The sequence below is a fragment of the Trachypithecus francoisi genome, unplaced genomic scaffold (assembly GCF_009764315.1).
Source record: "Trachypithecus francoisi isolate TF-2019V2 unplaced genomic scaffold, Tfra_2.0 Contig01461, whole genome shotgun sequence".
Classification (NCBI taxonomy): Eukaryota; Metazoa; Chordata; class Mammalia; order Primates; family Cercopithecidae; genus Trachypithecus; species Trachypithecus francoisi.
This window is the reverse complement of record NW_022681433.1, coordinates 4,491,607-4,516,580: the sequence shown is the minus strand read 5'-3', so window position 1 is coordinate 4,516,580 and position 24,974 is coordinate 4,491,607. Positions and strand designations below refer to the sequence as shown.

The 24,974-nt window shown below is 40.5% G+C and overlaps 1 protein-coding gene across 2 annotated transcripts; it reads right to left on the bottom strand.

Annotated features, from left to right (window-relative positions):
- Positions 1-381: 381 nt before the first annotated feature.
- STOML3 (stomatin like 3) lies at positions 382-23,859 on the bottom strand. Of its 2 annotated transcripts, XM_033233855.1 has the most exons (8): positions 23,670-23,859; positions 14,396-14,480; positions 11,082-11,185; positions 10,928-11,000; positions 6,937-7,019; positions 4,640-4,843; positions 2,877-3,011; positions 382-1,517 (listed from the first exon to the last, which is right to left on the bottom strand). In XM_033233855.1, exons 3-8 carry the CDS (start codon positions 11,091-11,093, stop codon positions 1,293-1,295), a joined length of 732 nt encoding a protein of 243 aa, XP_033089746.1. In that variant the 5' UTR covers positions 11,094-11,185; positions 14,396-14,480; positions 23,670-23,859; the 3' UTR covers positions 382-1,292. The 2 variants fall into 2 exon arrangements, with proteins under 2 accessions (XP_033089746.1, XP_033089738.1); XM_033233847.1 differs by lacking the exon at positions 14,396-14,480 and having other exon boundaries at positions 23,670-23,846.
- Between the last annotated feature and the right edge of the window lie 1,115 nt (positions 23,860-24,974).

The following is a 24,974-nucleotide window of genomic DNA, read 5'->3' as shown; positions in this document are numbered from 1 at the left end:
ATTACAGTAGGTGCCTGGACTTCCAGAACCTAAAAGTTTGGTGTTGAAAGCAAAAAGGAACTAGCGTGCTCTCTCCCTTTGGCTCACAATTCCTCAAAATAAAACTTGATGATATTTAGAAACAAGGACTTTGGACTGAGACATGGTTTTCAGTCCTAACCCAGCACTCACTAGCTGAGGAAACTTGGCCACGTGATTTAGCCTCATAACAGCACTTCCTTACCTGTAAAATAAAGATATTTCTTGGCATCCCTAAAGGGCTGAGCACAGTGTAATACAAAGACGGTCCAAAAATAATAACTTTTAAAAATTCTAGCCCATTTCTCAAAACTGATTCCAAAACGAAATTGCACCATAGCAATGAAATAACCTCCCACAATGTAACTTTTGCAATTCATTTCTATTCTATGCCTTCTTTGTTTTTAACAGGTTATTTGGCAGGTGGGGGAGGGGATATGGATAGAGTTCACAAACATTCTCGATTACCTGTCGCTCCTGGGACTAAGAACAGAGTGAAAATATGCAATCCCCAGGGTGGTGCTCCTCAGTGGTTTCAACCAACGCAACCTTTCCAAGCATTCTCCCTTGTAAGTGAATAAGTTGACAGGAGCTGGCCGCTTTCATGTGCCCTGTCCCAGCCTCTGACAATGGTGCTGGGAGGTGGAGAGTTGGCCACTCCCTGCAGGACATGCAGCAAGAGACCTGGACTGTGGGCTGAACGCAGTTTGCCTTGTGGCACAGGGGACATGTCTGAGCCTAGAAGTTTCCATACTTCTTTTGTTCTTAACATCAAAATCAATCTGTTTTCAGCATTGTGGGGTTTGATTGCAACCACTGGAGATTTAGCAAATAACTACTTCGGAATTATAAAGCAAATATATAGTGTAAATATGAAGCCTATGTTACTTTATAAATCATCTGGAGTGCTTTGTACAACAGTTAAAAAGTAATTCTGAAACATTAGTCACAGTCACCCAATGATTTCTTCTCATATTACCAGAAAGTCCCTGCTATAAAGTCAGAGACCACTACTAATTAATTATAGAAGAATATTACAAAGTTGATTATGGTCCTAAAAATAAAAGTAATATACAGGTCACATTTTTGCTTTTTTTTTTTTTTTTTTTTTCTCCATATAGCCTCTAGAGCTTTTTCCTGCCAATGCTCTTCCATCTGTGGAGTTACTGTTACATGAATAGTGTTGGAATTCTCTCCGTTTCTAACTGCTGGCTTCTCCATAGGAATAGACAGCACTCTCTATGCAATAACTGGCTACCGGTAGCAAGAGGACCTCAGGCTTTATTTGGAAGCTTCTTGTGGTTATCATAGCTGACCCCACCAATGCCCTCTAGTATATTCATGGGCAGAGGAAACACAATTGTAGAATTCTTCTCGGTGGCTACTGTGCTCAAGGTCTGCAGGTAGCGCAGCTGGAGAGCTATGGGAGACTCAGCCAGCACCATGGAGGCTGACTTCAGGGATTTGGAAGCATTCATTTCTCCTTCAGCTGCAAGGACCTGAAATGACAGAAAACAATTGCTCAGAAATAAAACTTTACACTGTAACTAGTGCCTTTTCTTCCTGGGTCTGTATTGATACCCCTCTCCCTAGTCCCCATGTTGCCACATGTGTTCCCTCTACTTCTTTGGCCAGGATAAGAGTTTCACTTCCTAACGTAATTAGAGAAATTCAAGGAGGTTGCAGGAAGGAAGGAGTTATATTTTACAAATGATAGGTCCCTAGATTTTATTGTCAAACAAAAATAAAAGTACTCTCTTGAATACAAATGAATACTTGGCACATACCCTACTAATGCTTTGAAGCACTTTGGAGCCTCACGACTTGCTGCGTTCATTTCCAGAGACGTCTGAAATTCAAGGCCTCTAACTGACCTTTTGATCATTTTTACTTATCTTAGATGTGTTTAAGTTCATTCTGTTGCCACTTTGGTGTCATTCTTACAAACCGAGAATTGTTTCTAGTTCTCCTGGCTCTTGATTACAAGTAGCAATAAGTGCCAGCCCTTGTAACACTGGCAATCTCTTAAGCACATCACTCTTTCGAGCCCTCAGACTGTCCAAGAGTGATTCAGTTGCCCTATCTGTGGCCATCTGCCCGTGTGCAAAAGTGATCTCTCTTCTCTCATTGCCGAATCCCTTCTTGGAAGCTGCTGGAGCTTAGCAGATAAACCAGAGATGAGTCAGAAATGAGTCAAAGAAACACCTTCATCAGCTAACAGGTAAGTTTCCAAAGAGGATACACACAGGCTTCAAAGCCCAGGTGGTTTCTGATACTTCAGGAAAGCTATCCACACAGGCATGAAAGCCAGAATCTCAACAGATTCAAGGACATTCAGAGCCAGGGTACACTTCCATTTTGTAATTCTTACCTGGATGGTATTTAATTGCCCCCTTTTATTCCAGCAACATCTAACATGTAAGAACAACGATGCACAAGACAGGTTCCATGTTGGCTGCATTTAAGTCCCCAGCTTTATGAAAATATAGGTTTCTTAGCCCACTCGAGACTGCTTCAAGCCTGGGTTTGAATGAGACTTGGAAATTGGTATTCTGTTTTGTTTTGTTAAATTCTCCCCGGGGAACACTGACATGCAGCTGGAGTTGGGACCTACTTGGCTAAGTCGCTCAGTATGTTACTGAGCGTCCTCTTCACGCAAGACCTGCTACCAAACTTCCTCAAGGTACAGTAAGCTGCTGGTTACCTTTTAATTCAGGCAAAATTCTCAGTAAAACTGGGAAAAGAAACCCCTTTCTTAGGAAAATAATTGAGAGACCCAATCTTCTGTTCAAGTCCTATCCTTGTTGGCCCCAATGCTAGGCGGTTCTCCCTCCATGTGTGAACTGCACAGCCCTCACCTTGGCTCTGGCTTCCCGGGTGGCCTCAGCCTCGGCTGCCATGGATCTCTGCAACTGCACGGGAATCCGAACATCTTTGATTTCCACTCGGGCCACCCGGATCCCCCACAGGTCGGTGGCATCATCAAGTAAAGTCTGTTTCCAAATCAAAAGAAAAGACTAATAAGAAAGACAGGTGATACGATGCACGTTTCTGTTATGTTTTATATTTGCAAGATACATTTTTCTTTTTTGTTGTTGTTGCATTTACAGCATTTAGAATGAGACAATTTGGAAGGAGAATAAGAGTTAACCTTCTTATTGATCATTTTCTGGAATTTAAAGTGAATCTCATGGCAGACCTTTTAGTGGGTGTCTATCAGCAGGATCTACCCCAAAACCATTCCCAAGGAGGTATATGAGATCCATCTAGATTTGAGCAAATATCCCAAATTTGCTTGTCGCTGGTATCAAGCAGGCAGCAATGAATGGGTTTCTCAGACCTGGATTTTGCCTTGGCTCTGCCATTTGCAGTTGTGAATCATCGCGACAGTTTCTGAACTTATCTGGCTCTCAGTTTTCTTACTTATAAAAGGTTTTCTTTCAGGACTGTTATTAGATTTGGAGACAATGCATATAAGATATCTCTCAGTACCTAGCAATGACTCAGTGCATACAATTATTGAGTCCTTTTTGAAATATTATTTATCTCACTCTGTTTAACTTCTGCTCTATGGCCAGCTTTAAAGAAGAAGCAAGGCATATTTTCCAGGCAGAAGCAGTAAATTCAAAGATACTCTTGTCTTTGTAAAAGCTTAAAACCATTGAAGATATCTTGCTGGTCATCCTGGAGAAGATGAATGTCTTGAGAAATGGTAGGACCAGAAGGATAGCTCCCCTAAAGGGGTGGGGGCAGAGATCTCTGCTACCAAATAGCAAATGATCCCTCCCTTGCCTTTCTGTGATCTCTGCAGGACACTAAGATATTGTGACACCTCACAAGAAGTCAGTGACCTGGCTGTGGATGGGATACCTTTGAGCTCTTAAATTCATGGGTCACATATAAACACTATGGAGAATTATCATGCAGAACTCATACTGCCTCATAAAAGCTTGGGATCTTTCCTCTACCTTAGGGACTAGAGGAGAGGCCAAGAAGAACCAAAGTTGAATGCCTTTATATAATTAACTTACAGAAAGGAAGCTCAGAATCCAATTGATCTAAGAAAATACAGAAATATTCTTGTTCATAAACTCATGTGTGTAAGAGATGGGATCAATGGCTGTTACATCTTTATTGATACTATAATTATCATTACTATTAATGTTATTAGTGATATTGGTGGCATGGTGTAAGAATTTCTAGAGATGACAGGTCTATGGTGTCTCAGTTGAATTTAACTTTCACAGTATTTAAATATATAGGCTACCTGAGAAATGGCTGCACTCCTGCAGTAATCTAAGCTAAAAATAAATCTGATCTCTAACTTCTTCAGAAAAGACTACTGGTAAGATATTAATTCATAATTTTGAATTCCAAATAAAATGGATAAGGGGCACAATTTCAGCAACTGCCTTCTTGCACTCAGATATTTAAATATATTTCTTGTGGTAACAGGTAAGTGAAATCACAACTGAAGCTCACCTCTAGAGCAGTTGTCTGTGTGTGAGTGTGTGCAAGCATGTATGTGGTGGGGATGCTTTGAACTGCTGATATTTCATCATCACTAATAATTAAAATCAATGAGTTAAAGATACAGGCTATTAGTTCATAGTATCTTTACCTGGATGCTATGGGCAATCTCTTCTCGTCCAGCTAAAATCTGGGACAAGGTCTGTGTCCCTAAGACATTCCTCAGAGTGGTTTGAGCCAGCAGAAATGTTGCTTGATGGACATCATTGACGTTAGCCACTGCCGAGACAGCACTATAGATTCTGTAATAGACAACTCCATCTACCTGAGTAGTCACGGAGTCTCTGGTGAGAATCTGTTGAGTAAGAACAGGGCAAAATCACTTATTTATGACTTTCACCACTACTGACAAAGTGTGTGAAATGAGGATGGCCCAAGAGCCATCCTCCACAGAAGGAGAACAGTTACGACAACTCATGCTACAGTCACCTAAAACCTGTTCTGGCTTGGATAGAATATCTTCCCAGCTGATACGCAATTCCTCTAAAGCTGTCATTATACTTACCCCTGTGACTTCATCTTTAAGAAGCTTTACATCCTATAGGCAGAAACCCTTGACTTGACATCCTAAGAACAGGCCCTTCCATTTTAAATGTAACAGTACAGCCTTTCTGTCATTCTATTATCTTCAGTCTTCAAAGCAGAGGTAGAACGCTTGTTTCCCTGATACCTGTACTCTTTGGTTTTCAGTTTTTATCAGACTTGAAGCACTGCTTCTTAGAAAACACAGATGGCACCAGAGACCATGTAAAGAAAAATCGATTTAGCTCTATGGAGAGGCTCAGCATCAATCATTCGGAATAATGTGACAGGATGTTTTGGAGCAAATGAGAGATTTCTGGGTATACTATGGAAGCAGAACCTAGAACTGTCCATTACAGAGCCAGAAAAGTCCCTACCAGAGGTCACTAAGCATCCCAACCTCTCCTGACTGCAGCTGAAGTCTTTTTCTTTTTTTTTTTGAGACGGAGTCTGGCTTTGTCACCCAGACTGGAGCAGTGGCACAATCTCTGCTCACTGCAACCTCCATCTCCCAGGTTCAACTGATTCTCCTGCCTCGGTCTCCTGAGTAGCTGGGATTACAGGTGCATGCCACCATGCCCAGCTACTTTTTGTATTTTTAGTAGAGTCGGTGCTTCACCATGTTGGCCAGGCTGGTCTTGAACTCCTGACCTTAAGTAATCCTCCTGTCTCAGCCTCCCAAAGTGCTGGGATTACAGGCATGAGCCACCACGTCTGACCTGGGGCTGAATTCAAAAGTAAGTATTCTGCAGTTCCTAAGTGACATGAAGACATCATGTTTGAGTCCTGGCTGAGTTCCCTGAACCAGACAGAAGAAAATTAACATATATTTATAAATGTTGATTTTCTGTCTTCTTATCACCATTGCCCTCCCATATCCTAGGTCTTGCATTTCTTTTCCTCTAACCTAAACCACTTTGGTTATGAGAGGGTGACGTGATAATTAGTAACTCTGTTCCTCTTCCCTATTGCTGAGTTACTGTTTTGGTCATTTACTTGTAGTATTTCAAGAATTAAAAGACTTATGTGGGCTGGGTGCAGTGGCTCAGGCCTGTTATCACTGCACTTTGGGAGGCCGAAGCGGGCGGATTACCTGAGGTCAGGAGTTCAAGAGACCAGTCTGACCAACTTGGTGAAACCTGTTTCCACTAAAAATACAAAACTTAGCTGGGTGCGGTCACAGGCATCTATAATTCCAGCTACTTGGGAGAATCGCTTGAACCCGGGAGGTGGAGGTTGCAATGAGCCGAGATTGCACCACTGCACTCTAGCCTGGGCGACAAGGGTGAAACTCTGTCTCAAAAAAAAAAAAAAAAAAAAAAAAGAGACACATGTGAAATACAAACACGAGTGGGCCCTGACAGCCTCTCCTCTGTCCTTATGCCTGCCCCTCTATTGCATCCAAACACAGAAATAATTTAAAGTCAAAAGCAAATGGTACTCATGTGGATATTATGAAAAATTCTTCAGAGAAGGTGATAGAGAGGGTAGAATAATCAAAAACAGCCACTGCCATCCATCTCCCCTCTGTCAGATTCTATTCAGCTGTTTTATACAGTGTCTGTCTCTTTCAAGCTTCTGCTCTGTCATTCTCCAGCTCAGCTTTCCTGCTGACTAGGTCTCCGCTGTCAGGCTTTCTCACACCAGGCCAATTCTAAGTCTCCTTGCTCTTGGCTTCATTCTCATTTGGCAAAACAAATTCTTGGTAGTTTCAGGAACCACCAAGGGCAATTCAAGCAGGTCTCTGGGGGTACTCAGCTCACTTCCCCTCCTGTAGTTTAAAAGTGTACTATAAAGTTGTAATTGCCCGTACAATAGGGAAAATACACCTTTAATTTCGAGTGACATATCCTTCATCAGTACTACCTCTTGTGGAGGAATGTTGCAAGTAATTGTTCGGAGGTCAACTTTGACAAACACATCTATGCATGGCAGAACCAGGATCAAACCTATGAGAAAAAAGAAATCAGTTTAAAATGTTGCTCTATTGAAAATAACTTCAAGTAGTCTCATAGCAGTATGGTGCATCACTTACATGGGGCGATACATGTTTCTCAGATGATCTTCAGTATGAACACATGAAACTCTGAGGAAAATGATTCATCCTCTAAGTCAGTGACTAAGGAAAAGGAATTGCCTGGGAAGTAAAGTCTTTTAGTAAGAAGCTAAAGATCCCTGACATTTAATTTTGGTTTTTATTTTTAAAACAATCTGCGTCTATCCAAGTGTTTACTTTGACATTAATTAAAAATAATATTCTGACCAATTGTGAAAAGCACCTTTGGGACAAGTGGGAAATCTGAACACAGAATGCATATTAAAAGATTTGTTAAGGCCAGGCACGGTGGCTCATGCCTGTAATCCCAGCACTTTGAGAGGCCAGGGCAGGCAGATCACCTGAGGTCAGGAGTTCAAGACTAGCCTGCCCAACATGGCAAAACCCCATCTCTACCAAAAATTTTTTAAAAATTTAAAAAATCAGCTGGGCACGGTCTTGTGTGCCTATAATCCCAGCTACTCTGGAGGCTGAGGAAGGAGATTCACTTGAACCCAGGAGGCAGAGGCTGAAGCGAGCTGAGATCGTGCCACTGCACTCCAGCCTGGGCAACAAGAACGAAATTCTATCTCAAAAAAAAAAAAAAAAAGATATTAAGGTGTTCTAGTTCACTGTACTGGTTGTGATAATGGCATGTGTCTTAGTCTGTTCAGGCTTCTGCAACTAAATACCATAAACTGGGTGGCTTATAAACAACAGAAGCTTATTTCATATAGTTCTGGAGCCTGGAAAGTCCAAGATCAAGGTGCACATAGATACAGTGCCTTGTGAGGGCCCATTTCCAGGTGTATAGATGGTCATGTGGTGTCCTGGAAGGGACAAGGCAGGTCTCTTAGACTTCTTTTACAAGGCCACTCGTGAGGATGACTCCCTTATGATCTAATTACCTCCCAGGGGCCCATCTCCTAATATCATTACACTGGTGATTAGGTTCAACCTATGAATTTTGCGAGGACACAAATACTCAGACCATAGCAGCATGGTGTTAATAAAGTCCTTATCAGCTAGATGCACAGACTAAAGTGTTCACAGGTAAAATGACATGATCTGGTATTTTGTATTTGCTCTAAAATACTCCACCAAAAAAATATTTTGGAAAGTAGTTTCCTTAAAATAAAGACACTCACGTAACAGATTCAAGTAATAGACTTTTGACTTTGAATATCAGTGGCTGCCAACATTCTCAGTCAATTTAAATAGTAATATAGGATTACTGAATTAAAATCTTCCCAGGGTCTCACATTCCTCTAAATCAATGTATTCCAGAATTAATAGTTTCTCCACAGCCATGATCTAATTCATGTACAATAGCATTCTCCAGCTGTAAACACATCTACTTCTTTCTGATTTGTGAGGCATTAAAGTTGGGGCTGGGTCAGGGAAGGATGGGCATAAGAAAGCTCATTAGAGGACCCTGGGAACTCTTAACATTACCCTGGTGAATGTTGTTCTTTACTGTGAGAGTTACAAAGATTAGAACCACAAGGCATGTTGGCAAGATGGGGACACTAATCTATTTCCATTAATCAAGAAGGCTTTGCACTATTGTTTTTGTTTTCACAGCAGAAACCAGTTCTGGAGCCGAACACCACGTAAAGGGGTGGCAGTATCTGCAAAATACGCTGCTAAAGTGCTTCTTTCTTTTGGCCTCTAAACCTTACTGCTATTTTTGGTGCCAGGTCACTGTGGTTAAAATCATGGACCTGAGAACTAGACAGAGTTAAGTCCCAGCCCTACTACCTAGTAGCCTTGTGACTAGTGAAAACTCACCTAACACTTCCGTTACCTAATAGATATAAGCTGGTAGTGAAGATTAAGCCTGATTCAACATGATAATGAAATAAAGTACTAACCACAGCACCAGGTATGTGTTAAACGCTCATGAAGTATCAGCTATTATTCAAGAATAATTTACAATTTATAAAAGTGGAAAGGTTTTCCATTAGCAATTTGGCTTGTTTCCCTCTTGTCCTTATGACATTCTGAGGTAACTCATTACCCCAGAGACAGGTATGACGAGAGTTGTTATCCTGAGACACTTAATGGTGAAATCTTCAGGGAAAATTCTTTTAAAAGTGATATATTTTTCTCTAGAGGCCTCCAAGTTCTGGCTGTTCTGCTTCTCCTGGATCCAATTTTATTTTAACTTATAATCTTAGCCCCATCAGGTGGAACACAACCAGGAAGAAGTTAATCTTGGACTGTTATACCTCAGTTGAAGGATTCTTGCTTTGCCAAACTCACGAAAATATCTGTAAGTAGTTTTTACCTTCTTTTTCTTAGGTCGTTTATGAAATTAGACAAGTGAGATTATACTTGAAATGGCTGTCGGGTGCGGTGACTCATGCCTGTAATCCTAGCACATTGAGAGGCCGAGATGGGCGGATCAACTGAGGTCAGGAGTTCAAGACCAGTCAGGCCAACATAGTGAAACCCCATGTCTACAAAAATACAAAAATTAGCCGGGCATGATAGTGGGTGCCTGTAATCCCAGCTACTCAGAAGGCTGAGGAGAGAAAATCCTTGAACCTGGAAGGCAGAGGTTGCAGTGAGCCGAGATCACGCCACTGTACTCCAGCCTGGGCAACAGAGCGAGACTCCGTTTCAAAAAAAAAAAAAGTCCAAGAAGCCTCCTTCACAAGTTTCTCCTCTTGAAGTTTCCCATACTTTTTTATATATTAACAGATCCATGGCTTATGGCCAAGGGCAAAGCCCACAGAGCATCGTGATGCTTACGAAAGTTCCTACCCCAGAGACCTTCCCGTTGCAGAGAGAACAATTTATTCAAATAAGCCATAATGGGGGCAGAAAGCAAATGTTATCAGAGAAATATAGCTAGTAACGATTGCTTTTCCTGTGCCTTCTAAGACAGTGCTTTTGGTAGCCCCTGATTTCCAGAGTATTAGAATTAATCCTATGAAATTGCCATGTTTGGAAGTCAAAACAAAGTCAGCAATTTCCTATGGTTCAACTACATATATGCTCAGAGAAGTTATGAGCATTAAATCAATATCTTACTTCAGGGAGTTTTAGTACCTTATAGTTTTAGTACACACCCCAACCGCTGGCAAAAATAAGAAACAACAAACGAATAAAACCACCTTTTATAACATGACTACTTGGAATATTTTCTTTTTCAAGGTGGTAAAGAAAGGATGGAAATAAACACTATACTATACTAGATGTTAGAAGGCCTGAAAGCTCATCTTTATTTCTAACTATAAGGATAATCTTAGATCATTCACCAAACTTACGTAGGCCTCATGTTCTTTATTTTCAAAACCTAGGGGTTTGGCAAAAGGCATCGTACAATGGTTTCCAGGTCTATCTTTCTATGCATCTACTTACCATGAGAGGAAATTACGTTTTGCTTTTCACTTAGTCCTTTTCAAAGAGTGAGCATCAGACATCAGCTCTCAATATACTCTCGTTGAGTAACTTAATGGTCTACATTGGCCATTTACTTTCCCTCTTATTCTTCCCACATTCTCCTGGTGGTCCTGGTAATAAGTGACATTCAGCCAATGTAACCAGAGCCACCCTTTGCTCACATTCATTGAATCTCTCAGAGGGAGAATTAGGAAGCCAGGCCAGATTTCCAGATTCTCAAACTGGTGGTCATTCCCACCAACTTGCATAAAAAGGTGGCATTCTTCTGTTGTACCAAAAGGCAAGAAAGCCAGCTTCCAGCAATTTTTCTTTGACTCTTAATAGGCACCACCAGGAAAAATATTGAAGGTGGTAGCAGCAGTATTAGGTGTCCCTGATCGTTGTCAGAGGCAGCCACAGCGTCATTCATACCTGGCCCCTTGGCTTTGTCCGCTTGGATGCGTCCCAGACGGAATACTACAGCACGTTCATACTCCTTAATGATCTAGGAGATTAAGGGAGAACGTTCAGTCCTAATGGTTTGTCAGTTCATATAGAGGGCCCAGTTTATGTCCCAGGGTGTTACCTTTAAGCACATCCATATGGAGATGGGGAAGGTAATGATCACCAACAGGAAAGAGAGGGAAAACAGGAGCCAGCCACATACACCAAGCCGTTTACTGTTGACACCTAGGAAATGAGAAGGAAGCAAATCTGTAACCAATGTGGTTCTTTAAAAAGCCACCCAGCTGCATGGGTGTGGAACCTATCCAGACAGCTGGCCAAGCCTGATGTGGCTGAATAGGAAACCTAAATCCATTTACACCATGAATGTAGTTACACACACACACAGACACACACACACTCAAATGTTTATTCAGGTTTTTAAAAATTAAAATGAACTTATTCCTTCCAAGAAAAATCTCGTAACAATAAGCAGAAATAATTATTATTACATTTTCTAGGGTTGCTATAGTTTATTATTCTCAAAACACATAAACAGTGGTTCTCAAAATATAATCTCTGGACCATCCACACCAGAATCATCAGATGTCTGGGTCCTGTGAATTCTCGAGGTAAAATTCAAAGTACCCTCTAAGACAGGTAGGTAGGTACTATTATCCCCAGAGGGACACAGCGTGGCACATGGAAACATATCCTGAAAAGTCCTGAGGTATGAGTTTTTATGTGAGCTCTGTCACTTACCAATTCTAAAGCATTAGGTTAGAAGACCACTCAGTTTCTGGGTTTCCGTTTCTTCATCTGTAGAATGGGGTTAGAAGTTACCCACCTTAGAGAATTTGATGAGGATTAAATAAGATTACTTTTATATGGCTCCTGGGCCATACATTAACATCTACAGTTTTGAACAGGTATTCTACTATTATTCCCATTTACAGATGAATATGTATTCCAGGGACTTGTTGTCAGATGTTGATATTTGCCATTTCTAACTTTTCATAAAAGTTTTGTTATATTGGCTCATCACATAAGATCTCTTCTTGTTAATCACACATTATGATAGCAGGTGCATTTAGCTTAATGAATATTGCTTTGCAATAAGATGAAACTGAGTTAAAGTCCTACTTCAACCACCTAAAACTCTGTAGCATTAATTACATCAATTATATAATTTCTGAAGTCTCTGGAATTTTTTTTTTTTTTTTTTTTTTCTGAGACGGAGTCTCACTCTGTCACCCAGGCTGGAGTGCAGTGGTGCAATCTCAGCTCACTGCAAGCTCTGCCTCCCAGGTTCACTCCATTCTCCTGCCTCAGCCTCCCGAGTAGCTGGGACTACAGGCGCCCGCCACCACACTAGGCTAATTTTTTGTATTTTTTAGTAGAGACGGGGTTTCACCATGTTAGCCAGGATGGTCTCAATCTCCTGACCTCGTGATCTACCCACCTCGGCCTCCCAAAGTGCTGGGATTATAGGCATGAGCCACCGCACCCAGCCAGGGATTCTTGTTTGTAAAATAAGCAGGTCTGGCTGACTCTTCTAATTTAGCATTCTTTATAGTCACCATTTTACCTCCTTTAATTATTTTTATTTTTTTGAGACAGAGTCTCATTCTGTTGCCCAGGCTGGAGTGCAGTGGCGCAATCTCGGCTCACTGCAACCTCCACCTCCCAGGTTCAAGCAATTATCCTGCCTCAGTCTCCTGAGTAGCTGAGATTACAGGCACCTGCCACCACGCATGGCTAATTTTTGTATTTTTAGTAGAGAAGGGGTTTCGCCATGTTGGCTAAGCTGGTGTCAAACTCCTGACCTCAAGACCTGCCTTGGTCTCCCAAAGTGCTGGGATTACGGGCATGAGCCACTGCACCCGGCCCATTTTACCTCCTTTTAAATCCTTGTTCCTCCTTATTCTGTTCTGCTTGACAACCACCCCCATTCTCATCCCCATTATCTCCTCCAGCTGATTTATATTCTCCATACACAAGCACTAGGACTAGATATCCCCAGCCAGCTCATTCTACAAATGCCATATACTGTCTCTATCTCAGTCAACGCCTCCAGCATCCACCCTGTTGCCCAGGTTAGGCAGGTCATCATTGCCTCTTCCCTATCCAATTGCAGAAAGTCACTAAACCTAAATGACACTACCTCAAATCCATCCCCAGTTACCCATTTTTCTGCCACTAATTTTTTGAGACCTGAGCCAAATTCATGAATATTTAGGAGAATTCTGGGCTTTTGCTCTTACAAACAACGCTTTGAAGAATGTTTTTAAATGTGTGTTTTGGGGCACTTGTGTAGCATAAATCCCTAGTAGTAGAAGTGTTAGGTCATACAATTTTGATAGATGATAAATGCCTTTCAAAAAGTTTGTAGCAACCTCCACTCTCAGCAACAGTATAGATGTGCATATTCACACACGTCCTGTTCTCCTTAAATCTTTCCAACCTTCTCAGTCGTTACATTCTGATAGGTGAAAATCACTACATTTTAGATACATATTTCGTATTAAAAACGTTTGAGTACAAATGGCCTTTTATAGGCTCCAAATGCATATAAATATATATTCTGAACAATAAGGGCTTGCCTGAATACTCTGAAATTTAAATTTCTAAAATATCACCTCCGAAAACTTTAGACCCACGTGGAGGTGAATCAGACTATCATTACACAAGATGGGAAGACACTTTATGCATTCTCATAGAATCTTTGTCAAATTAGTGCTTTTTTAGTATTCATGAGAGCCTACAGATATACATTCTCATTGAAAAAAAAAAAATTTAAGCAACACAACTAAAGTTCCTGAATCATCGTCTCCTCAGTCCCACTTTTATCTAGAGAAGTTCTGTAGTTACTGGTTTGGTGTGCATTCTCTATAGACCCACTCCTATGTATTTACATACATATATCTACATTTAGAAAATATTGGCTTTGATTTATAAATTTTATTTTGTGATAAATGGCATTACACTGTACCCACATTTCTACTTTATATCGTGTATAGATTTCCATCTACCTCATTCTTCTTTATTGTTGCATACGATTGCATCTTACACCTGTGTCTCAGTTTACTTACCATTCTCCTATTTATCATTAAGGTTATTCGCAATTTTGCCGATAGACAAGGCTGTAATAACTGTGCTTTTACATATCTCACTGGGCTAATATGCACCTTTATAAAATCTTGGTAAAACTATTGTGAAGGCAGCACAGTTCCTGCCATGTTTGGTGTATTTCCTCCCTCCTGGCACTGCAATATTTGGTATTCAGAAACCTTGGGGTGTTCTGGGGCTAGGACTAGCAGCACAGCATGCTGGGACTCCAACAGGACACCAACTGTGCTTAATGCCCGGAGCCAAGCCCTGGACGTTTCCAAAGTAGACACAGCCTTAACACCAGCTGCATAAGCAAGTATTTGTCACGGAGAAAATCGCACTGACCTACAAGCTCGCCTCTAGAGTTCCATCAAGCCCTTGCATCATTACATGTGCACATGAGGCTCAGCTCCATTAGGTAATGGAAATGCTGCCAGAGACAAGAGAAGAGAATGTGACTATTCTTCCAAGAGTTACACAGGAGCATTAGAATCAGCCAGGCCGTGGCTTCTGGCAGAATTGGTGGAGCCTGCGGTCTCATTAGGTGCCAGTTAAAGTGGAGCTGTGAGTGCTGCTGTCACCTTCCTTGCAGGCTCCCAGCTCAGCCTTGGGAGCATGCACAGCCGGGAATGGGACCACACAGAGCAACTCTTCCTGGCAGCCTGTCTCTCTCCCCACTCACTCCCACAGTTGAAACTAGGATGCTATACTGAGAACAGCTTTTGAAGATTACAATTCTGACTGAATTGTAATCTGACTGAATATGCTGGGATTGTATTATTAAACACAAAGATCTTCAGAAATCGCCCTACTTCAAGCTATACAAGGCTCTGAGGGGATGATGGAAGAAAAAGGGGCTGCACAACACCTTTGTTGGTCACTAAGTGACGACCACATTTGATCGTCTGTTTGAACCAAATCCACAAATGTGTGTAGTCTCTGGACAATTGTTACATAACCATAAAGCCACCATCATATGCCTACTTCCTAGTAGAGAACTGGGTTTTGCTGCCCCCAACACATTGCCCCTGGTTTTTTCATTCATTTAACAAATATTTTATCAATTCTATGCCAAAAGCTGTGCTGGAGAATAAAATGGGAAACATGCCTCCAAGAGTTCCAATCTATTAAACTCTTTTTCTACTACAATGCTGTGGTCTTTCTTTATGCAGGGGGCAGGAAGAATCCCGTGGGCGGTTACGGAAACAACAGAAACGGATATGATACCAGGTTAATTACTCTGCTGCACTTACTTCTAGGAAGTCTGCAGCTGGTGAAACATGTGGAGACTTCCCCCGTGTGCAGCTGTGACAACAGCAGCAAAATATTTAATCAATATCTTCCTTTCAATCTGCAAAGAAAAAGGTAGAGCCATAAGCTATGAAAGCTGAGGCTCAGAGCCACTGACAAGAGGAGAGGCACCCATGAACTTCAGCTGGAAGGACTTTAGAGGTAACCAAGGCCAATCCTTCATTTTGCAACCAGAAAACTTCATGGTTTATTTAGTGTTGCCTCCATCATCTTAATCTCTCATTAGGTAAGGGGACACCCACACATTCCACAAACTGACAGTGGTGGTGTCTACCTTTACTGACTTAGGGAGTGAGGCAAAGCCCAGGTTCACCGGTAGAGGCACATCCCCAGAGCATTATTCCTGGTGCTTCGATACAGCTCTTCACACCACGGGAGACTTAAATACCCTTTAGAGCCAGGGGCAAACACTCAAGGCGAGATTGGCTACTTGTGTGAGCCAGGAAGTAGGAGAGAATGTTTTATATCACTACCCCTACTTAAATGATACTAGAAACAGAAATGAATTATAGTCAATAAAACAGGCTAGGTGACTTGGTTGTTTATTTCTCAACTTCAGCTTGGTCAACAGTATTTAAATATTAGATCAATACTACCTACAATATTTTATCTCAAGTCTGTGTTATCATAGTCTTCGTTTCTTAGCAGAAATAACTGTTTAAGTATTATGACATGATTTTAAACAATCAAAATAGGATGATGTACATTACACGCCAAAAAAATGAAAGTCAAAACCACCATTAGATTCCAGTACACAGCTACCAGAATAGCAAACATTAAAGACTGGCAAAACCAGGTTTAGCAAGGTTGAGGAGCAACTGGAGTGCTCAAATGTGCTGTTGGAAGTTAAGTTGGTACAATCACCTCAAAAACTATTTGGAAGTGTCTACTAAAGCTAAACAGGTGCCTACTTTATGACTCAGTATTCAATTTCCAGCTAATACCTGAGAGCAATGACTACTGATGAGAGTGAAAAATACGTTCAACAATGTTCATTGCCATTTTATTCACAGAAGCCAAGATATGAAGTTTGCCCAAATCCATCAATAGTAGAATGGATAAATGAAGTTGTGGTATATTCATATCCAAAGGAATATTACTCAGCCAGAAAAAAAGACAAAACTACTGCTGTATGTAAAATATGGATGAATCTCAGAGATATAACAGTGAGCAAAAAACCTTAAAGCGAATCTCAGCTTGATTAAACTTTAGACGGGCTTCTTCTTGACTCTAGGCCCCTAATCTCCCTTTTCTTAGGGCATTTTCTTAAATAAAAAATAAAACAAAACAACAAAAACAAAATTGTCATTATAAATTCTTTTTTCTTTGTTTTTAAAATATGTTTATTTTGTATCGTTTCATTAATGGGATATACTAGCTTATATAAACTCTTTCTCTGCCTCTTTGAGATTTAAATCTTTTGAAAAGCCTCTTGCCAGTTTCACAACCCAGGACTAAATTTCTCAAGGTCTCAGGAGCTAGCCTTTGGAATATAAACATCAAAGAAAGTGGCACCCCTCTCTATCAGTTTCTGTGGGAAGTAAAAGCCTAACTTCAGTGGGCACCTTTCTCTGAGTTGTGAAACTACCTTGTGAAAAGAAAATAAATCTTGGGACCCCAGACTCATTAAGCCAAAGGGAAACGTCAAGCTGGGAAATGGGTCACAAAAACCTACCTCCTCTTTTTGGTTCCTGAATAAGATGGTTACAAGATGAAAAGCTACACCCCTCCCCCATATTTTTGCCCACAAGGAAATTCCTACTGAGCTCCAAGATGTTTACCCTAAAGCATTTCTGTTAAAATTCACCATAGCAATGTAAATGGATAGTTTATCTTTACAGATGCATCACCCCTCTGTCCACCTGGCACAAATGCATATCTGATTGTTCCCCTGTCCCATTTATCTTTGTTACCTTATGTAAAATGCAGATTCCCTGAATTTTCCCCTATCTGTCTGTTACCTTATATAAAAATTCAGATTCACTGAGCCAGACACAGGCATGAGTGACTGATTATTTTCCCCCTACCCCTCTCTTACATGAAAATTGTGTACTTCTCAACACCCCACTCTTTCCTCTTTAAATTCAGAGCCCTCAAAATCATCTTCAGAGAAAGGCTTAAACCCACTATTAGGCTTAAACCCACTATTTGACTTAAGAATATACACCTTGGCCGGGCGCGGTGGCTCAAGCCTGTAATCCCAGCACTTTGGGAGGTCGAGACGGGCGGATCACGAGGTCAGGAGATCGTAGACCATCCTGGCTAACACAGTGAAACCCCGTCTCTACTAAAAATACAAAAAAAAAAAACTAGCCGGGCGAGGTGGCGGGCGCCTGTAGTCCCAGCTACTCCGGTGGCTGAGGCAGGAGAATGGCGTGAACCCGGGAGGCGGAGCTTGCAGTGAGCTGAGATCCGGCCACTGCACTCCAGCCTGGGCGACAGAGCGAGACTCCGTCTCAACAAAAAAAAAAAAAAAAAAAAAAAAAGAATATACACCTTGCCAACACAATCAAAGCCCCCTTGAGTGTCCCTTTTCATGCCCTGGAGGCATTGTCCCCTACAATGATGGCAATGGGATGCTGAATCCCATCGCCATCACCCCAAAGCAGGAGCAACTGCAAGGCTGCCACTCAGAGCCCAGGCTGCACACATGGGCTCTTTGCACATTCGTAATCTGTTTTTCAAGTAGCAGGACTTTCGATGGTCTTTCAGTATGGGTCTAGGTGATCCAGATGAGGGAGTCAAGCCATGTGCTAACATCACATGAATACCCCCTGTAGTAGAGAAAGTAACCTAGGTTCTCACACATCTTGTCTCTTCGCACAGGTCTTTGTGTTCCTCAGCCCACTTCTGCATCCCACATTTTCCTCAGCAGGGCTCAGCTCAAACATCCCCTTCTTTTCCAGGAAGATTTTTCTCTGTCACCCTCACCTTTGGGTGCTCCTCTTTTGAGTTTCTAGTACAGTCACGCACCACGTAATGATGTTTCAGTCCACGATGGACCACATATACGGTGGTGGTCCCATAAGATTACAATAGTTCTTATTTTTATTGTATCTTTTCTATGTTTAGATATACAAATACCACAGTGTCACAACTGCTTACAGTATTCAGTACAGTGACATGCTGTACAGGTGTGTAGGCTAGGAGCCATAGGCTGTACCCTATAGCCCAGGAGTACAGTAGGCTGTACCACTGAGGTTTGTGTAGGTACATTCTATGATGTTCTCACAATGACAAAATCACCTGACAACGTATTTCTCGGAGTGTATCCTCATTGTTAAGTGGCACATGATTGTACACCCTCTATCATAACTTTTTTTATAGGACCTTGTAATTTTTAGTAACTTTTGTGTCTTCCCCGTAAATTTTTAGTGCTCTGAGAGCAGGTATTTTATTTTTTGTCTCCACCTCCTGCTTCACAGAGGATGCTGAATGGATGCAGGGCATACTTTTAAGTGCTTTGAAGTACAGGATGAGGGCGATGTTCAGCAACATAATAGAATTAGTGATCTGTTGGGAAGTCCTTGTATAGAAATCATGGTTCATCAGACAAGATTCCATTTTCTCTCAGAAAAGTCAATTAACCAAAGAACCATATGTCCTTGCATTTTTCTCCATACATTCCACCTGACCGTACCCTCACTCACACATCATTTCTAGAAGAAAACAGGGCTGGGCACGGTGGCTCACGCCTGTAATCCCAGCACTTTGGGAGGCCAAGGCAGGTGGATCACCTGAGGTCAGGAGTCTGAGACCGGCCTGGCCAACATGGTGAAACCCCATCTCTACTAACAATATAAAAATTAGCTGGGCGTGGTGGCACACGCCTGTAATCCCAGCTGCTCAAAAGGCTGAGGTGGGACAATCGCTTGAAACCAGGAGGCAGAGTTTGCAATGAGCCGAGATCGTGCTATTGCACTCCAACCTGGGAAACAGAGCGAGACTTTGTCTAAAAAGAAGGAGAGGGGGAGGGGGAGGGGGAGGGGGAGGGGGAGGGGGAGGGGGAGGGGGAGGGGGAGGGGGAGGGGGAGGGGGAGGGGGAGGGAATGTTTTCCTTGCATCATTCTTCTTTCTCCCAATTCTCCCATGCTTTCAGTTCTCTCTGTTTGAAAAACAGCACTGCCAACAACAACAAATAAAAATACTTCGTCCTTGAGGTTTATGTCCAAAGTTCCATTACAATGTTATTTATTACAGTGGTAAATGAAAACCACCCTGAAAATATAACAGTGCAGGAATAATTAAGCAAACTATGATACATCTACACAATGTCATATTATGTATATATTTTTAAGTTTATAAAAGCATGAGAAAATAATTATGGTATGATGTTAAAAAAACAAATAGTAAGATGCAAAATTAATAGGGACAGTAGAATCACAATTATATAGAAGTATATGTATAGAATAGAAAAAATATTGGAAGAAAATTAACCAAAATATTATCAATGGCTCTCTCCTTCCTTCTTTCCTTCCTTCCTTCCTTCCTTCTTCTTTTCTTCTTTCTTTTTCTTCCTTTTCTTCCTTCCCTTCCTTCCCTTCCCTCCCTTCCCTCCCTCCTTCCCTCCTTCCCTCCTTCCCTCCTTCCCTCCTTCCCTCCTTTCTTTCTTTCTTTCTTTCTTTCTTTCTTTCTTTCTTTCTTTCTTTCTTTCTTTCTTCCTTCCTTCCTTCCTTCCTTCCTTCCTTCCTTCCTTCCTTTCTCTTTTTCTCTCTTTCTCTCTCTCTTTCTTGGTCTCACTCTATCCACCAGAAGCTATTTCTAAATAATGGAAGTATACGTGGTTTTCATTGTTCTGAGTTTTCTTTGTTTTTGATATATTTACCTGTTTTTTTTTTCTGTTTGTTTTTTGGTTTTTTTTTTTTTTTAAATGGAGTCTCACTCTGTTGCCCCTGGACATGATCTTGACTCACTGCAATCTCTGCCTCCTGGGTTCAAGTGATTCTCCTCCCTCCCAGTAGCGGGGATAACAGACGGGCACCACCACACCCAGCTAATTTTTTTACTTTTGGTAGAAACAAGGTTTCACCGTATTGGCCAGGCTGGTCTCAAACTCCTGACTTCAGGTGATCCACTTGCCTTGGCCTCCCAAAGTGCTGAGATTGTAGGCATAAGCCACTATACCCAGCCTATATTTACCATTTTTAAAAGTAAAATTTAAAATAAATAATCATGTCAAATTTTATAAAAAGGAAGTGCTTTGCATTATCAGAGCAGGGAAGACCAAATGCTTCCCAGAGGAAAAATTTAAAGTATGTGGAATGAGAACAATCACCTTTCCTGAGCTTGGGGATGAGTGTTAACCATTCTATCTCCCTTTCTGTGTTCATTTCCAATCCTATGAAGATACAGTCAGCAAAATAGAACTTCAGCAACTTTCTGGTTCTCTCTCTAGAGAATGAAGGACTTTGATTATCAAAGATGAAATCTAAAGTGAACCACGAGGGGTAAACATTATCTTTTCATCCCCTGTAATTCATCTTCCCTCCTTCCTTTTTCTCTATGCACACAGCTGGCATTAAGGAACACTTCTAAGGCAAGTGCAGAATTGCTGAAAAGGAATATAGTCCTACTCAAAATGCTCTCTTAGCCTGGCAACCAAACCAGCTTACGGGAACATCTACGATTTCTGTGATTTAGATTCCAATTCACTTTAACTCTTAGAAAACAAAACAAATCAGAAAAGAACAAAGGGGAGGCAGAAGAGTATGTCAGAAGCTATTAAGTAGTGATGTGATAATAACTGTCTAAAAATTGGGCCCTTGGGAAAGGAAAAAAGCCTTAATTTATAGTATTTCCACAGTGTAAATATCACCTACCCCTTCAGGTGATTCTAATCTACCCTTGTGGTATCATGAGCTTGGAGTTAGAAACAGAGGCACACAAGTGGCTTTCAAAAGCTGGTCCAGGCCTGGCACAGTGGCTCATGCCTATAACCCTAGCACTTTGAGAGGCTGAGGCTGGAGGATCGCTTAAGCCCAAAAGTTCGAGACCAGCCTGGGCAATATGACAAAACCAGATTTCTATTAAAAAAATACAAAAATTAGCCAGGCATGGTGGTGCGTACCTGTAGTCCCAGCTACTCAGGAGGCTGAGGTTGCAGTGAGTTGAGATTGCACCACTCCACTCTAGCCTCGGCGACAGAGAAAGACTCCATCTCTAAACATAAAAGAAATAAAGTGTGCTAGCAGCACGCTCTCACATAACGTTCCTGCTGGAAAGGACAACAAGCGAAATTATTGTCCCTTGTTATTAAATAATGTCCTCACCATTTGTGAAGGGATATGTCTATAATGCTTACAGGACTGAATAACACTGGCTTAATATATATATAAAGATTTTAAATATATATATTACATATACTATATTATATAACATATATTTTATATATTATATATTGAAATTTTATATATTTAATATCAAATGTATCATTAAAAAGGTAAAAAAATAAGTGACAACTGGAAAAATATATGTGTCATTATGTGCTGTCAAGCATCAAGTATTCATAAGTACATATTATAAATTATATATTATATATCAATATACAATATAATTATATATATTTATATAATCATAATATATAATGTAATATATTATGTTTATATTATATTTATATATATATAATATGTAATTATATTATATATTATATTATATAATTACATATTATAGTATAGTATATATAATTACATATATATTATATTATATTTATATTATATATAAAATAGCATATAATATACAAATATATACTATATTACATATGTATTATATATTATATATTATATAAGATACATCTTATATAATATATGTTATATTGTATAATATATATATTTTATATATATCTGAGTTGCAAGGGCAAACTTAGTCCACAAATCTTAGAGAATGGTCCACATTGCATCTCTCCTAAGAAACTACAAAAGCACAGGAAATCAGACACTGCAAAATATAAGCCCCATTCTGTTCATTCTGTGATAGTGCCAGTTTTTCATATTCAAAAATCGAAACCAAGAAAACTCATGAGTACTTTTAAGTATCTCACTGATGATACAGCTTCAGTCACGCCATCCACCCAGTTGATGTCTTGACCTGTTAAAATGGAAAACTAAATGTCTCATGAAAGATAAATAAGGGGACTATTGAGACCTCCTGCTTGCATTTCCAGATGATATTTATCGCCTTCAAGCTTCTCAAGGTTTCCATGCCTACTGCAAAAGAAAACTTTCATTTCCAGTTCACGTAAATGTCTCTAAATGTATACTTTTCCTCTTTCTTCCTTTAATCCTTCTTTTTTTTTTCTTTTTAAGGCAGGGTCTCGTTCTGTCACTCAGGCTGCATTGCAGTGGTGCAATCTCAGCTCACTGAAGCCTAAACCTCCTGGGCTCAAGCAATCCTGCCATCTCAGCCTCCCACTTAGCCACAGACATATGCCACCACACCTGACTAAATTTTGGACTTTTTGTAGAGATGGGGTTTTACCATGTTGCCCAGGCTGGTCTCGAACTCCTGAGCTCAAGTGATCTGCCTGCCTTGGCCTCCCAAAGTGCTGGGGTTACAGGCATGCACCAGTGCACGCAGCCTAGTTTCTTCTTTTATGTATTAATAATGCCAAATGTGTTCTCTATTTCTAATATGTACTATGGCTTTTTTGGCAACTTAAGGTATAGAGCACAGGTTAGGTCATACACAGACACATGCACACGCACACCATCATCACAGACACACACACATAGTATCCTCATACTCACTTCCTGGGCAACTTTTTAAACTTTCCAAGGCTCAGTTTTCTCATTTGTAAAATGAGATTCTAAGAGGATCTATCTCAGGATTATTGTAAAATTTAAAGAGATAACGCAAGCAAAATGCTTTGTAACACGTAATAGTCATTAGTATTAAGGATAGTAGTTGGTACTTATAAGCTAAGTTTTATTTTTCTCAACTTCTCTCTATTTATCAAACATGACGCAGCTCAAACCAACTTTTCTTTTTAATCTCAGCATCATCAGAAAATATTTGAAGTTGGAGAAAAGTCAGCCTCTTCAACGTATGTTTGCTATTTAATACAAAAAGAAGAAATGCAAAAATAAACAACAATTTTATCAAAAATTGAATAAAAAATAAAGCAAGTTATAGGCTGCTGTTCAAGAAGCAAATGAAATCAGCACAAGCAACGAATTTAAAATCCTGAGCTATAAATGAAATTGAAGTCAATTTCTGTAAATATATCTCATACTCTATACCTCTCTATAATGCTACAACTCCTGCTTTGCCATATATGTGAAAAACAAGCCTAAGACAGGAAAAAGGAACTCACCCACGAAGTTCTCTTTATCCTGCTTCTCGGGTGAAGACACCCTAGAATCCATCTGATTCTTGAGAAGCTTTTACACTTGGCAATTTTTCATGAGTTTGGAGCTAAGCATGAAGTCCAGGCAGCAACTCAGATGTGCTTGGGAGAGGGGAGAGGAGAAAGTATGAGAGAGTGAAAGACATTCCTTCTCTTTAGTGAACTCCCTAAGGAGTAGTTTCCCTGGTGAGGGAAGCCTGATAACATAAACAAAAAGATTTCTTTCATGATTTCAGATTGCCTTTGTTCATAGAGAAAACTTGAAAGAATATGACCATATGGTGGTATTGCTTCCTGTAAAATATTACTGTGTAATTTTCTATAGCATTTATATTTCATAAAACACTTCTGTGCACCTTGTATAATCTTGTGTGATCACTGATTACACAATGACCTGTTCAATACACAGGGCAAGTATATTCATCTTTATGTTTCAGATGAGAAAATTTAACCCAACTCATTCTAACACTGCAGTGAATGATCTTTTGAAACTCAAATCTGATCATGCCATCATCCTGCTTAAAATAATCCAAGATTGCCAACTGTCAATATTGTAAAGACCAAACTCCTAAGTGTCCTACAAGACCCTGATGGTCTGCCCCTTTCTCTTTTTCCAGCCTCACTCATGTGCCTCTCCCTGAAGCAGCTCCATTGGTCTCCTATCAGTCCCTCCAAAGCTTGATGTGTCTTCTTGCCACCGGATCTTTGCACGTGTTATCATATGCATAATTATTTGACTTGTGTCTGTTTCTTCTTCTAGACCAAGAATTGACAAACTGTAGCTTGCTGGCTAAATTTGATCTACCACTTGTTTTTAAAACATAAAGTGTGAACTTGAAGTATAATAATAAAAAAAAAAACATAAAGTGTTATTGGAACACAGCATGTCCTTTTGTTGCTTTTTTTTTAGATAGGATTTCACTCTGTTGCCCAGGCTGGAGTGTAGTGGCATAATCACAACTCACTGCAACCTCGACCTGCAGGGCTCAAGCAATCTTCCTACCTCAGCCTCTTCGATAGCTGGGACTCCAGGTGCACACCACCACACCTGGCAAATTTTTATTTTTTATTTTTGTAGAGATGGGGCCTCACTATGTTGCCCAGGTTGGTCTCAAACTCTGGGCTTAAGTGATCCTTCAGCCTTGGCCTCCCAAACTGCTGGGATTGTATATATGAGCCACCATGCCCGGCTCTTTCGTTTTCGTATTGTTTGTGGTCACTTTTGCATTGCACCTGTGGATTTGAGTAGTTGTAACACAGACCATACAAGCT

Excerpts from the sequence above, each read along its gene's own strand:
- STOML3 (XM_033233847.1), bottom strand. The coding sequence starts at position 23,721 with ATGGATTCTAGGGTGTCTTCACCCGAGAAGCAGGATAAAGAGAACTTC. Across the intron at positions 7,020-10,927 it reads GGACAAAGCCAAGGGGCCAG|GTTTGATCCTGGTTCTGCCA; the intron begins GTATGAATGACG and ends TTTTTCTCATAG. Across the intron at positions 3,012-4,639 it reads AGATTGCCCATAGCATCCAG|ACTTTACTTGATGATGCCAC; the intron begins GTAAAGATACTA and ends ATTTGGAAACAG.